Source organism: Sinohyriopsis cumingii, chromosome 7, assembly GCF_028554795.1.
Source record: "Sinohyriopsis cumingii isolate HCF-2022 chromosome 7, ASM2855479v2, whole genome shotgun sequence".
NCBI lineage: Eukaryota > Metazoa > Mollusca > Bivalvia > Unionida > Unionidae > Sinohyriopsis > Sinohyriopsis cumingii.
Window position 1 is genome coordinate 66108610 of NC_142967.1, and position 16649 is coordinate 66125258.

General features: G+C 34.8%; 1 protein-coding gene across 1 annotated transcript; it reads left to right on the forward strand.

Annotated features, from left to right (window-relative positions):
* The first annotated feature begins 676 nt into the window (after nt 1-676).
* Nucleotides 677-16056, forward strand: LOC149795433 (protein D2-like). Its single transcript, XM_089965220.1, has 4 exons — nt 677-967; nt 9561-9681; nt 11207-11344; nt 13089-16056. Exons 1-4 carry the CDS (start codon nt 821-823, stop codon nt 13328-13330), a joined length of 648 nt encoding a protein of 215 aa, XP_089821346.1. The 5' UTR covers nt 677-820; the 3' UTR covers nt 13331-16056.
* The last annotated feature ends 593 nt before the right edge of the window (nt 16057-16649 follow it).

Genomic DNA, 16649 nt, shown 5'->3' on the forward strand with positions numbered 1-16649 from the left:
CTCTAAGTCATGAGAATGCAAGCCAGTTTTTAAGTTTTGAAAAAAAAACAACCAGAAAATTCAGAGGCTGAGGATCTATTTGTACATTTTTAATGCCAATTAAGTATTGGAAAACAATCGTACACTGAATCTAATTTTTATCATAATTAAAAAATTTATTATAATACGAACATGATTTTCTCCAATTCTATTGTTTTCTTTTTAGTTTTTGCGACAAAATCTGCTCCAAAATGAAGCTCATGATAAATATAAGAAAAACTAGGAATGATAATTAAAAAAAATTCATGTAATTTTTCCTATGAACTTGAGTTTTCTTTGTGCTGTCCATGTTGCTCTGCAATACAGTTTTTGGCCCGAGCATGTGTACAATAGTGTCACAGAAAAAAAAGAAGAAAAAAGACTTCTGAGAGGTGCGTCAAAATGGGTGACGTAATACAAAATCTTTGCGACAATATGTCGTCGGGATGTAAGCTCGTGAAGCGGGGCATGAGGAAATATATCATTTAGATTTCTTACCCATACTGTGCTAAAATAAAAATTCCAATTAATGTTTCGAAAGTAATGAGAGATAACATTATGAAAGAAGTATATTTATGAAAAGGTTAAACAAAGCAAGTGCTATATTGTGCTGTCGCTAATGGTCAGTCGTAGTTTACTTGCAAAAGGGAGGTAACTTTAGCGAGAGAGAGAGAGAGAGAAAAAAGGTAACGTATTTTCGGGAAGGTTTTGGTCCCAACACGTCGACTTCAGCGTTGGCAGTGGATTGCTCTTATTTCTTGATATTCCGTTAATTCTAGCTGACTCGCTCTATCTGTCTGGTATGCATCATTCAAGCAAAGACGTGACATTTAAGATACTTACTGCAGCTACTTTACTTTGTTACGTAGCAGCTTACAGCCTAGACAATTTTGACAAGGATGGGGTTGTGCCAGACATTATTGACAAAGCGCCGACACAACAATTAAAAGTGAGTTTCGTGCCTTTTCGTGTCCTCTTCTAATGCATTCATACATATTAACAAATGGGTTAAAACAAAAAATGATAATTTACCAGGAGTTGAATGCAATACGTTGCTTCTAGTAATGTTAGATGAGTTACAGGTGTCACACCAATATTATATTTTTCTTTGTTTCTACATGCATGAATACATGCATGCATACATTCATACATACATACATGCATGCATGCATGCATGCATGCATACATACATACATACATACATACATACATACATTTATACATACATGCATGCATGCATGGATACATGCATACATACATACATACATACATACATACATACAACTGTATAAAATATCTTCTTTCTGTCATTTAAATTAGTTTTGAATGAAAGATAATTTTGTTGGGAATTTCAATGAGGCTGTCTATCAAACTTAACATACTAATGCTTTATGTGAGATATGTAGTTCTCATTTGACATAAAAGAACATGATAATATATCACTTTATTCGATTCACAGAATGTTCAATATTTTATTTTATGTAACAATTTGTTTATAAGATCTGGATGAAAATCATGTAAATTACAGACCTAGAGGTAGCAAATCATGTCAATTACAGACTGAGAGGTAGCAAATCATGTCAATTACAGACTGAGAGGTAGCAAATCATGTCAATTACAGACCTAGAGGTAGCAAATCATGTTAATTACAGATTGAGAGGTAGCAAATCATGTCAATTACAGACTGAGAGGTAGCAAATCATGTCAATTACAGACTGACAGGTAGCAAATCATGTCAGTTACAGACTGAGAGGTAGCAAATCATGGCAATTACAGACCTAGAGGTAGCAGGTTCAGAGCTCAGCACAAAAGTCAAGTAAATCACCTGCCAGTAAAACCATACTTGTGAGAATATTCAGAGCACGCTTTGCTTTCATAACCTTATGCATGTGTCAACTGTACATTAATTGATAGCATTAATGAACAATAGGTCTACACAGAGATGAATGGACATACGGGTTCCACACATTCGTAAATATTTATGTAGTAAATAGGTGAAGTGATTAGACTGGTATTGATAACATTACTTAAATGAGCTGAGTTCGAGACCCTTGTTCGTTCGTCTTTTTTATATTTTTAGTTTGCTTTTTATGTTTTCCAAAATATTTTTAATATAACTTACAGGTGCACATACTTCAAAGATATCGCCGAAAAAAAGTTTTGTTTAATTGTTAACTGGATCTGATAGATCTTTTTCAATACATGATTTCAGAAATATCCGAATATAAAATAGCATGCAACATCAAAATAGAACGCCTTTGTGAATGTATCGTGCAAATCAAACACGTTTTGTAATTTTCGTCAGTGTTATTTATATATATGTGATAACTTATTTTCATCAAACGCAGAAAATCGCGACTTTCAGAATGAGACAAATGCTTAGTAAGACAGAGAATTTGCACGGCATCTGTTATCTTTTTGTAAAATGGAGACAAACGATAATTTTAATTTTCTAGTAGAAAACAGTAAAAATTGCTAGAGTCCTTCAAGAAAAAATATTTTCCTCAGACACTGATCCACGGAAGTAGAATTGGCAAGATAATAATCTAGGATTTGATAAATTTGGCGTAAGAAGGAAAATTCGAAATATGAGCGTTGCAATCAAGCATTTATTCGCTATTTCAAATCGGATTTAGACAAGACGAAGTGGGAATCAAAAATAAATTTCAAAGGTAGCTGTGAGACTCTGCGGTGTACTGGATGGGTTTTGTTTGGATATTTCAGCCAACATAATATATTTCCTAGTGTAGGTCACACAGTGTCGAAATGCTGGCCAAGGAATGAGATGGGGTTCAGCACTCCCATGAATCAAGGAGAAAACATGATATTCTTTTAAGCCGGACTTAAATATGGGTTAGTCCCCAATTCCTCTCTCATTTTCAAAGCGAAATCATCCAGCGGCGATTATCATTTTAAATTCTGACGATGATAGAGGAAATTGTCTGATACCAAAAACAGAGACTATTTAGACATTTGAAACCGCCTCTAATTTGCAGTCCGATAAATAAGCATCCCAAATCTGTGTTGATGCTGATGGACTATTTGTGGGTATGATGTCAGCTGTTAGTTAAATGTGCAATTTGATGCACACAAACTTGTACTTAACATATTAGATAGATAGATAGATAGATAGACAGATATATATATATATATATATATATATATATATATATATATATATATATATATATATATATATATATATATATATATATATATATGATAGATAGACAGATAGATAGGTAGGTAGGTAGGTATATATATAGACAGACAGGCAGACAGATAGATAGTTAAACAACTGGTGGTGCTTGGTCAAGATAATAGGAAATAAGGTAGCGGTAGGACAAGTATAAAAGTAATAATAGGTAAGGTAGAAATAAGTTAAGTATGTCAATATACGTTTACGTCCCTCATGCTTAAACTAACCCGGCTACCCTGGCGGCGAAGAGTTAAATTTACCTCAACCGGTACAGCCCTGAAAATCACTTGGTCTTATTTGTAGCTGACGATTGCATTAGAAAATGAGGGTGGAAAGCTCGTGCCTTTCAGACACCAGGTCCCGAGCTTCTGTCACTGTTGCCGATAATTTGTTACATGTCCGTGTGGTGCGTTTGAAATAGTTTTGTCGCTGCAAACATCGTTCTAAATTTCTTGGGATGATTTGTCCTGATTCGGCTAAATGCTAAGATCTGATATTTGTCCGCTGGTATGTACAGTAGGTTGTTCGTTATCTTGAATAACATGGTCAGCTGGACCTTGTTTCCTCGGGTCTCAAGTGATTCCCACTGTAGATGGTCCAGCATGGCACTGACCTGCTAGTATTTCTGTATCTGTTTGTTGTATATCTTGCGGCCCTCTCCTGAACCATCTCTGTCTTGTATATCAGGTCATTGTTATGGTGAGCTTTTTACTTCCTCGTTGCTGATTCAGAGGTTACGACGCAGGAAACCAAGAGTGATGTTCCCTTTGATCATCATCTTGCCTATCTGGATCTTTCAAGAGAGGTCTTTAGAGAATTACAGCTAAGATACTTTGTTGCATACTCGGTGGCTAGTTTGTGCCCCTTAAGAGTGTAGTTGGTCATGATCGGTGATTTCCTCTTGTAAACTCTAAGAATGATACATTTGTCTGGGTAGAAGGGTGTGAAGTGTCGAGTTTTTAACTGTATTAAACCTTAAAATTTAATGCATTGAGCATTAAAATTTTATCACATTTAAGCCAGAAAAGTCTCTATGAAGGGTCACTTTGACCTTTCTTTTTTTCTCCCCAATGTCAGTGTTAAAACGTGAAAGGCTAGAATTTATGACTCATTGAGATTGACCTGCGCATTGCTACGCTGTTCTGAGAAAGTAAACATTTGAGCTACCAACCATCAACGCTTGATAGGAACCCATGTCAAATTATCATTTTCAAAGGGAAATTGATATGCCCCGTACTTCACAGATTCTATGCTGTCTGAAATCTGACGGAAGAAATAATTATCTTGGGATACAGTAGGAACAGCTGCTTACGATTGGGCAGAGTAATTTAAGGCGTACACATTGAACGTAACGTGAATTTAAAGTGACGACCATAGTCGAAATTATTTAGTCGTAAATTTCCTGAGAGAGGAAAAGCTTGTCTTCGAGGACGCCTAAAAAGAATAGTGCTTTCCTCGTTAAACAAGAAAAGGGGACCAGATGTCTGTCTTGTAAGGAAAGACAAAAGTTTTGTGCTAGGACCCACAGTTTTTGAAAGAGAACAGCATTAAGGTACGCAATTTTAATTTTTCCACGTTATTTTCTACTTTTTGATTGTTTTTTGTATGCAGATGTGCTTGATATGACTAGGATCCATATTATTTAGCATTTATTCAATTTCATGGAAATCTGTTGATGCTGGAGTTGTTATGTAATTTATCTCTTTAATTTTACAGTTACTAGTTCATTGATAGTATTAACGATTGCATGCTATCCAAGTTTTAATATGTGTCAGATTTCATAGGGTTATATGAAATAATTTTCTTTGTCTGTTAGGACGATACTGATTATCGTGAGTTAACGATAATTGCATATTTATATCTGATTTTGTAATGTTTAAATAATCTTGCAAGTTAGGGATTGCTGTGAGCTAGAACTTTGTTTATTTTCTGCAATAGTAACCGAGCATCTGGTAGCGTGGGTAAAGAGATACGGTAACGTTTGATATACCGCTAACGTGTTAATAATGGTCTGTGGCCGTGAAGCGAGGGTGATGTTCTATCGGATTATTTTTGAATTTATGCAGTGTGGATAGCTAGTATTCTTCTGAGTAACGTAAGTGAGGGATTTTTTATGTACTTGTAGAAAGTGTTACATACAGAGATATAGGGGTAATTTTGTCCTTTAAGGAACATCTTTCTGGGGAGAGACGGGACAGACCAAAGACAGAAGTACGAAAGAAAGGAGTGACGAGGTCAGAATAAAGGACTAGGAAGTCCAGAAATGGGTGAAGCATAGAGAATAGGAAGGCAGGAAGGCTGGAGGAAACAGGAAGACGTTGATACACGGGAGAAGGTGATGCAATCAGTCGTGGACATTGCGCTCGTTTCACCACTCGTTATTATGATGAAATAAATCCAAATTAGACACTGTTATTAAATTCTGTTGACATAATTTAGATTGAATTGCAATTTGCCGCTGTTAATTTGTTTTGATTAAATTTGCTATTTTTCTTGTCTAAGGGGACTCTTACTGCATTATTTCTTCCCAATATTCTTGCTCAGTTCTCTGTTGAAATTCTATCGTTCATTCCCACCGGGCTATAATATCGAGAGAGGTCATCCTCTAGATAACGCCAGCCAAATTCGATTAACCACCCTTCTTCCTAAGAGGGCGACGTTACAAAGGGCATATCTCAAGTTGTTTCCCAGAGATCCAGTCGGTTCAGATCTTCTTGCACAATATTAGTCCTTGGTGGTGATCAGTTTAAACACGTGCAGTATTTTTTGAACAGCCGTATGTAGCCATGAAATTCAAAATGGCAACAGGACATAGGGTTGTGTTATTCAACGTCTATTGGCAAGTCGTCAGACATAGGATTTGATCCAGAAATAGTCTGTACCTATCGCCTTAGCTCTGGAGACGCGAGAAATACCGGTAAGTGTCTAAAATGTACACCGATATGTTGTTAACATAGGTCTGCAAACAGTTCCTCGATTTTGGGGGTCTGATTTATCGGGCCACAAATTGTAACAACAGCAGCTCTACAGAGACAGCCTTATACGGGGTAACGACAACAACAAGACAGACACAGCTGACGCATAATTACAGCTAAGGAAAAACGGATAGTATTGTGAGTGAATCAACAGAGTCTGAGAGACTGCAAGTAACAAAAACATTGTATAAACTGGAGAAATCTCAAATCATTAACTTAAAGAATTTGTTCATGTAAATGTCAATATATTACTAAATTAGATTTATAAAACGGTTGAATGTAAATGAAAGAAAATAACATGAATATGATATTGTTTTGAAAATAAAATAAAGTAAAATTTAAACATACACACACGCGCACACACACCCAAAAATACCCCGCAATAATAATAATAAGATAAATATAACAATTATTAGAAGAACCAGAGCCTACGCGAAAATTATAAAATAAGGAAAAGATTGAGAAACTTAAAATTGCAAGAGAGATATGTTCGTAAAGGTTTGAGATTTTCTGATGACATTGTGTTCTCAAACCGAATCCTCTTACCACAAATTCTTAGACCCGCCATTTAAAAAAAAAATGCTTTAAACAAGTGTTGCAGTCTTTCTTTTACCTTTTCAGAATTAGTCCCAAAGACAGTTCTATCCTAATCATTTCATTCTGTAGATTTTCATATTTGCAGTTCTTTGCAATCAATTTAAGTTCGGTTACATATTGGTCAATGGTTTCTTTTGTTGGATTCTTGTATTGAATATGTGTCTCTCTACTGTAACGTTCTGCTTCGGACTGCAGTAATCCTCAAACTGTTTGGTCACTGGATCAATTTGTTTTACAGCTTCATTGGCCTCAAATGTAAATGTGTTGTAAATGCCTCTACCATCCTGACCAATAATATATAGGAAAGCACTGGATTTTTCTTTGTGTACTTTATCTGCAAGCGCATCATCTAAGTAAAACGGCAGAGTTTGCTTCCACCTCCTCCAAGTTTCTGCTAGATGGTGGGAATTAAAGTCCGTTTCAGGTGGCTGGTTGAGTTTTCTATGATGTCACAATTAACACATTAACTTGTTTATCCAAATTTCAGTATTGTTATGGAGATACACTTCTTGATGGTATAAATTCAACTTTTTCCAAAAATTTCACTTCTGACACCACGTTATGTTTTGCTAAATAACACAAAACATGGTTTGATCAAACTACTTTAATAGCTAGATTACTACTGACTTAAACAGTGAAAACACACGCACACTAGTTTCTTACGCTAATGTTATCATAAGGCATATAGGGTTACAACTGAGAGCCTTGAGCTGACCTTAGGTGACCTGTAACTATCAGACCATTTGTAGCAACGGAATGTTAATACCGTATATTACCACAAAAGTGTCCACAGGCATCAATTCGGAAGGAAACGTTACTTAAAATGTTTAACGGGAAACTTACATACAACATGTATCGTTGTGTACGAAAGCTGCTATAATTGGTCATAACTGTATCCCAATATAAATGTAAAAAGGGATCTGACAGGGTCAGTTTCTTTCAGCTGCATCCAATCAGACAGTGGAGCAGTAGATACTGTTTCAGCTGCTAAATATGTCAGGAACCGATGTGGAACCAAATGGACCAACGAACCTTTGTTAGCGAAGATGGTCTATAGGGTGCAAGGGACAGTCTTTATGCACAAATTTAATGCCGCATTCACCAACCTAGTATTTTTTTTTAAATCATTTAAAAAAACAAAATACACGAGTGAGGTCAAAAAGGTCCATATTTTTGGATAGTTATATTAAAACAAAACACTAGAGTATTATTCATTTGACCAGAGAAATCAATGGCAGTTCATATCAAAACAAGTTTATGCACCCAACCACACACTTATACCTGTATTTTTCACGACCGAAGGTAATTTTTGACAATGTGATGCTCATTGTGCAAACACAACCCCTTTTCCAAGGTGACAGTTCTGCAAAATAGTGTGTACTAAACAGGCTGATGCAATTGAAAATAGTTGTCATCCAAGCCGTTTTTAAGATATTCTACTTGCCCCAAACCCATGTGTTTACTGCTATGGGAGGCTAGCTCTTCTTCCTAGCCGACTATTGGTATTTCACTATCAACATACAGCAGAGTAGCTATGGAAGGTGTAAATGCCTGACATCAGTTTCAAGAACAACACAAGCCCGAAACAGCTAGTTCACAAATATATCCATATCTTAAATTAGTAAACAATAATAGCTGAAAAAGTCGCACCATAGCCTTAAGTTAAGAAATTTTGACTGGGCCAATCCTCTGTCACCTATAGCATGTACCCTGATTAACTTGTGGTCTGTGACATTAGTAAAAATTAACTGTAGCCTGGTTTACTTAATGGTCGGTCATTACGTCCAAATTTACTCTATATCGTGGACCAATGAAAACTGTAGACTGTCACCTTGGTCAGTTTTACTCAATTTATAGCACGTACAACTTCTAATTGGAATCTGGTTTTCTGATGGTCTGTCACCTTGGCCATTTTTACTCAAATTGCAACTGTTGTCTGGTTAACTTATGGTATGCCACCTTGGCCAGTTTTTATAGAATGTGTACAAACTCTAACTGTTGTAAGTTAAATATTTTAATTAAATTTTGGTGAAAAACGTTACACTGGACCAAATTTATTCTCTTAAAAAATAGAAACAAAAATTCACAAAAAGGTTTTGATCTTAAAGACGAATGATTTTTGTTCGATATATTTTAACAAATGTTCTCAAAGCAAAATATTTATACAATAATCTGGTACATATTGACATCGTTGTAGATAACAGGAGCGCCCGCAGAATGGGGGGGCAAACATATGGTGGTCAGCTATTGAGTTTTACAGATGTAGGCCAAAACATGTTTAGTGGTGCCCCTATGTGCGGGCGCCCATAGTAGATTAGTATCAAAATCTTATCTTTTCTAAATAAAGTTATGCTTAAAACAAATTTCCTGTACACAACCATATGACAAGCGCGTTTGACCAGTTTTTGTAAGAGAATGTATAAATTATAGCCTGTCCACACACCTGCCTGCAGTTTGGTTCTTGTTGTATGAGTGCACATAAGGATTCATGATAGAAACGCATTTGAAATGGCTAGGTTCCTACTAAACAATTTTTAGTAGTTACCAAATTCCATCATCAATCAAAATCATATATAATCCTGGTTATTTATAATGGACGAGGAAGAAAATATCAGTGGCCAAGGAATATAATTTTAAAACTTAAGCAGCCATCCGGGAAGCTAGCAAGCAATGCCTGCGTTTCTTATCGATATAAATTGAAACAGCAATATATATATAAATTTGACATCTGGTCTGTTCCTCACAAGAAATCCTACGTTCTCTTTTTTTAGCTGCATTACGGCAGTATTGATGTCCTGCCAGGGATGGTGTTGACCCCGACCCAGGTCAAGGATCGCCCTAAAGTGGAGTTTGAGGCAGAAGCTGGGGCGTACTACACACTGATTATGAATGGTAAACCACATATTGTCGTAGATACACCTCATTACTTATTTTAAAAACGGAACTGATTTTTTGTTTGCCAGTGTGGCTAATAACTTGTTCAACTTTTGAGACATACTATTAGATAAACATGCGTCACCTTAACAAGACATAAACCTCGATTCTTTAATTGATCTTAATTTCGTTTATGTTGCTGTATTACAACAGCAAGTACGATTAACTCTTTGAAGCTTTTGAATCTGCTGTTGTTATTATTATTATTATTATTATTATTATTATTATTAAATCTAATGATTGCAATATTTCAGATTTTTTCCCCACATTCTCAAGTTCCAAACCATCTACAAATAATAAACTTAGTGGATGGCAAGCACTTGGGGTAAAAATTGCCATCGATTTCGGAATCAAAAGGTTGAAAGTCAAGGTCACTGTGACTGAAAGAAGATAAATGGTTCATGCATGATAACATTAGTTATACAATAGATAATTGGACCAAATTACATGGATAGCTTGCATTTTTGATAAGAAAAAGTCTCTAGACTCTAAAAGGTCAAGGTGACATCAGTTGAAAGAAGAAAAATTATTTCCACATATTAGCACTAGTTCTACGTCACATACCTGGATCAAACTTTCTGGGTGGCTTGCAATGGAGAAGCGGAAAAACCTTTTGATTTTGGGATCAGAGGGACAAAGGTCAAAGTCGCTCCGAATGAAGGAAGACGATTGAGTTTCCATAATAACATTAGTTCAACTTTTGAGACCTGGTCCAAAACTATATGAATGGTATGCATTTGGGGTGATGATGAAGCCTGTCTGTTTTGGAGTTGCAAGGTCAAAGGTCATGGTCACAATGATTAGAATATAAATGAGGTCATTAAAGTTTCACAAATTTAGCAAGGAAACAGGTAAATATTATACAGGTTTATTAGTACAGGTAAAATTGTGACTTATTCACAGTGATTCGCACAAATTTTCTGTGACAGAGTCAAACTAGTCTTAAGCTGTCACCTTTTGGAAGTGAGAAATTGGTCTTTTGAAAGCAGGTGATTGCATTATACAGATTAATTTCTAATATAAGTGGAGGTGTGGAATCTTCAAGTAATGACTGTTTAAGACCAGTGATAGATTAATGCAGGTGATTTATGATGCAGGTTTGGCTTTGCAGTGTGTGTCAAATGTAATGATTGATTTACTGAGTTAAGCGGAGCATAGTGTTCATATTGGTGTAACTGTAAATTAAATTTTGCAAACATTACTGAATGAAAAGATATATTCATTTCAGATTTTATTTTGTTCTTGAAGAACTTTAATTCTCAGTACTAAAATCAAATTTTGCAAATGGAGGTAATATCCGAAAATACAGTAATTCATTTTCACAGCTTAACTCAATACCATCCTTATAGTATTTTTAAGTTGAAAATTTGGATTAATTGCAGTTTAACATCCATAATTAAGTGTATTTGACTACAGTAAACTACCTCTTATATATGTAGCTTATGAGTGGTGCCGGTTGCCATGGTTATTGTTTCCGTTGCAGATCCTGATGCACCAAGTCGGAAGGATCCTGTAATGGGCGAATGGCACCACTGGCTGGTGACTAACATTCCTGGTGACGATGTATCCAAGGGTGAGGAAGTCACACAATATGTCGGTGCTGGACCACCAAAAGGCACAGGTTGGAAAAATTAGAACACGTTTCCATACTATATATGGGGAAATAATTACATTGTTAAATTTTCATGAATTTACAACTGGTGAACATTTTGAGCAATGCAATCTATTTTTCCCCGATTTTTTTTAAAGGAAAAATTCATTTCTATACAAATTTTACAGATGGGATTCCACTTTTCACATCGTTATGTTTGAGCTTCTGTTACCTTGACGGATGTAGTTTATCATTATTATAATATCAGAGACAAGATTCCAGCATTTTACACTATATCCGCTGACATTATTTTAGTAAAGTGTTAACATAAATCAATACTTTCCTACTTCTTAAAATAACAGGAGACTTAGTTTCAGTATTATGGACACTTAAGCATTTTCTTTTCAGCTATTTGGGATATGCATTTTGTTAGACATATTTGGGATATGCATTTTGTTAGACATATTTGGGGTATGCATTTTGTTAGACATATTTGGGATATGCATTTTGTTAGACATTTGGGGTATGCATTTTGTTAGACATATTTGGGATATGCATTTTGTTAGACATATTTGGGGTATGCATTTTGTTAGACATATTGGGGGTATGTATTTTGTTAGACATATTGTGGGTATGCATTTTGTTAGACATGTTTGGGGTATGCATTTTGTTAGACATATTGGGGGTATGCATTTTGTTAGACATATTGGGGATATGCATTTTGTTAGACATATTTGGGGTATGCATTTTTTTAGACATATTGTGGGTATGCATTTTGTTAGACATATTGGGGTATGCATTTTGTTAGACATATTTGGAGTATGCATTTTGTTAGACATATTGGCGGAAAAACAACGTATGCTGCGAATTAATTTATTTCTGTGGGTATTGATTTAAATGGTTTCAGAAAAACATTTCATCAGTGCATGAATTGGTGGATTGGTGAATGGGTCCTTTAGTTGACAGTCGTATTGCTGTTCATTGGAGCTTTAGATTCTTGTTTTGTAGCAATCATAAAAGAAGAAAAAAAAAACTGATATCAAATGAAAATTTGAAGCCAGTGTGAATTCACAGTACTTGTCACTTTTCTGCTACCATCCATATCATAGCTGTGAGCAGGTTTGGTAAGGATTTATGTCAAAGTGTGTTTTTTGTTTGTGGTTTCGACATGCTTGTTAGTAACACTAATTTTAATTATATCAGACAATTTCTTAATACTACATTTCAGTCAAATAATACCAGCATCTACTATTATGAAACCAGTATCTACTATTATGAAACCAGTATCTACTATTATGAAACCAGTATCTACTATTACGAAACCAGTTTTCACTATTATGAAACCAGTTTCCACTACTATGAAACCAGTTTCCACTATTATGAAACCAGTTTCCACTATTATTATGAAACCAGTTTCCACTATTATGAAACCAGTTTCCACTACTATGAAACCAGTTTCCACTATTATGAAACCAGTTTCCACTACTATTATGAAACCAGTTTCCACTACTATGAAACCAGTTTCCACTATTATTATGAAACCAGTTTCCACTATTATGAAACCAGTTTCTAGCAGTTTGATTCTGATCTTACCTAGTCTTAATAGGTATCCTGTGGGGGAAAAGTAAATACCACAGTACTTGTAACAATTTATATTTATAGTGTATACTATATAACAATATCATTTATATACCTTAATTAAATTCTGTATTTGTATACGAATATAAACTGTTATACGTGCCTGTGAAAATACTGATTTTATATTTTATTTCAGGCTTACATCGTTATGTCTTCCTTTTATACAAACAGACAAAAGGAAAGATGAGTTTTAAAGAGCTTCCAAAGCTGACCAATCAGAGTGGAGATAAAAGAGCCTTTAACAAAGTACGAGAATTCATCAAAAAGTACGAGCTGGAAGAAAATTTGGTGGCTGGCAATTTCTTTCAAGCTGAATATGATGATTATGTTCCCCAGTTACATTCTCAGCTGGCAGGAAAACATAAAAGAGAACTATGATCTCCATCACGCCACCATTGTCAACATGCAAAATTTACTGCTCCCTAAGTTTTTCCACATGCATATATGTGCCTGGATCACAAATGTATCTGACTTATCAATGTAAAAAAAATTAACGTTAATTCAGGTCAAATAAAAAAATAAACTTGATTTTGGGGAAAGTTAAGTCCAACATACAATGTTACATTACAATATCATATAAAGAAATTAAAAAAGACCTATAGCTAATCCCACAATGAGAGAGAGAGAGAGAGAGAGAGAGAGAGAGAGAGAGAGAGAGAGAGAGAGAGAGATCTTATGTATCTAGGTTGAACTCTTATTCTTCGTTTAACACAATGTGGAATATGGCACGAAAAATCATTTGCAAAAATAAAACTGCGTTAAAGACTTTGCAAAATCAGATGAAATGGTCGCAACCTAATTAGAAATCGCAAATACATTGTCCACAACATTCAAGAAAAACTCTTCATGGGTGAACTATTCTGAAAATTTCTAACTTGTCAAAAACCTGAGAGAAAGATTCTGTTAAAATTCAAATCTTCTAGCACTGAAGGTTCAAATAAACCTTTGAGTCTCAGAAAACTATAAGGCTGTTTTGGTCATATGACTCTTCCACATGACCAGATAATATCCAATATCAGCTTCTGAAATGCTTACCTGGCAGGGCTCTCAATAAACTACCTAACATTTTCAATAAAATTTAGCAAACACGTGACTTAGCGCCGTAATGGCAAGAAGGTACAGTGATACCAGTACCTAAACCTAGATATGACCATATGTCATTTCAGCTATGGTCCCATATCGCTAACAAACTACCTCCAAAATCATGGAATGAATGATACAAAACTTCCAGAAGATGCTCACGTGACCCTTGTTTACGTTTTAGAAAGAAGATATAACCCATGTTTCGGAGAATTAATCTCAGTAGAAGCTGGGCTGTTAAACTGTTAGTTGTATGTTGTGCTGTTTGGAGTTATTTCAAATTACTTGGTTTGGAGTTATTTCAAATTACTTGGATTCAAAAGGATTAATTCCATTATTTTTCTGGAAAAAACGTTGGCTCATGTAATACTGTGGAACAAGGAGTTTAAAAAAAATATATTCAGCTATCAAGAAACAGTGATAATTTTTATTTCTACCAGGAACTGTTGACTTCAACACTACATATTGCAGCATACGTCATTGTCTTCCATCTTGGATTCTTCGTCGGGATTCGAACGTGAAATCGGTTGAACATTTTATTATTTGGACTACTAGAATTTTATTCTCTGATTATTTTTGGATTTGATTCTATAAAACCGTAAGTTCATATTTTTTTCCATTTTTACAGACTTTTTCCAGGGAAATAAATTACTCTATTTTGCAAAGCTTGTTGTTTTCACTCTTTCTTGTGTTACTGTTTATTCGAGCCTAAACAAGTAACATAAGATTTTATACTAGTCGTGGCGATTGTAGCTTTGGGGCCAGGCCAAATATCTTGGTCGGGCTATACAGGTCTTTACTAAAATTTAAGTTTAATTAAGATTTGGCAGTGTCACGATTAGTTTGTGAAGCTTACCTGCACATGCTGGATCATATACACAAGCAAGAAAATAGGTTTTGTCTTGGATTGTGAGCATTTAGAACTTCCCTTCAGAAACTCTGTATGTTGAGGCAAATGAACCATCAATTTGTCAGTGCCAAATGAAACTGTGTATTCACTAGCCTCCAGACTATCTTCGAATCCATCTAATCCTGCATATGATGTAGTCTTGAAGTCCAAATGCCAACTCTTGTACGCCCAGAAAGCAAATGGAATTCCACCCTACGAATTCATCATATATAGTAAAAGTAACAAAGGTCATGTATGCGTTTAGTACCGACTATTTCAATAAAGGGGGTACTTTTTTAGAATTTGATTACACAAAGGTCATTATTTACATAGTCCGACAAACACATCCAACAAAACTACGTTTTAAAGTATGGGGACATTTTTTTGCACGAGGTCAGCCTATATGTGATATTATACAAACCTGATTGAATGTCGTGCGTAGTTATGTCACAATCAAAGTTGCGCATGTGGAGATTAAAATCGTACTACATTAAAATGCAATGATTAGACCCTCTATTCTCGACCCAGGTTAGTACCTGCACACCATTGTAAAAAGCCATAGCGAACAATAAATTTAGTCTGGAAGTTTCTTTATGACAGTTTAGCTGCAGAGCATTCAATAATCAGAAGTGAATAGACTGGTTACACTGTATTAGTATTAAATTTTAGAACAACTACTAATATTTAAGAAAAGTAAATGCGCCTACTTGACCATATCGACATACACTATAGAAGTAGTAAAAACAATGTTGCAGATACTGCAAAATTCTATATTCCCAATTCACCATCTTGGTTATCACGCCTCCAAAATATCTGACCTTTACAAATTAGAAAAGTTTCCGAGAAATCCTCTTGTTTTTCAGAATAAATTTAATCAAACCAGTTTAGGGACAGAAAGTTTAATTATTTTATTTTAAGCAACAAATAAATCAGAAATTACTAATTACTACTCACGCAGAACTCGCGACAACTCCCCTAAATGTTTATGACAAATGGACGTGATTGCATACATTCTTCATGATAACAATGCTTAATATTTTTCATAGTTCTTCATCCATCCAAGTTTTGTTTGCTATAAAGAACAATCAAATGAAATATAATTTATTCTCTCCAATAAATGTTGCATCTACCTTCATCGTGATTTGTCCTGAATACTAGCGATTTGTTTTCCAAACTACAATGTACCTGTAATGACTGTCTTAAAATAAGTAACAGAAAGAAGTGAAACTGACAAATTTAATTTAAGTAAAATCAGCAAGTAATTTATTTCTCTACAATACAAAGTGAAAGTTCATGAGATACTTTATGTTGTGAATTAAGTCCCAAGTAATCCTAAATGTCTTATCTTGTGATAAAGATATTGGATGTTCTGAAAGAATTCAAAAAGTCTTGAATGTCCTGATCTACCACAGTGATGCAATCCAGAATGTCTTTTAATGAATACACAATAATTCCAAAATAGGTCATGAGTACTTAGTAATTCCAATTAATAATTTTAAAAAATTCCACTCGAATTACATCTTAACAGAACAATTAATTCTGATCAAAAGGATTCTGGACTGATCCTAAAAAAGAGAAATGAGAAATATTGTTGTCACGAGTCCAGTCATGAAAATGCTGAAGTGAAATACTTCCTTGTGACTAAAAATAAAAGTAGATTTTTCCTTTATTTTATATTTCTTAAAGCATGCAATTGTCGATTTGCTTATTCTACTGTACTATAATGAT

Excerpts from the sequence above, each read along its gene's own strand:
- LOC149795433 (XM_089965220.1), top strand. The coding sequence starts at position 821 with ATGCATCATTCAAGCAAAGACGTGACATTTAAGATACTTACTGCAGCT. Across the intron at positions 9,682-11,206 it reads CTACACACTGATTATGAATG|ATCCTGATGCACCAAGTCGG; the intron begins GTAAACCACATA and ends TTTCCGTTGCAG. Across the intron at positions 11,345-13,088 it reads TGGACCACCAAAAGGCACAG|GCTTACATCGTTATGTCTTC; the intron begins GTTGGAAAAATT and ends ATTTTATTTCAG.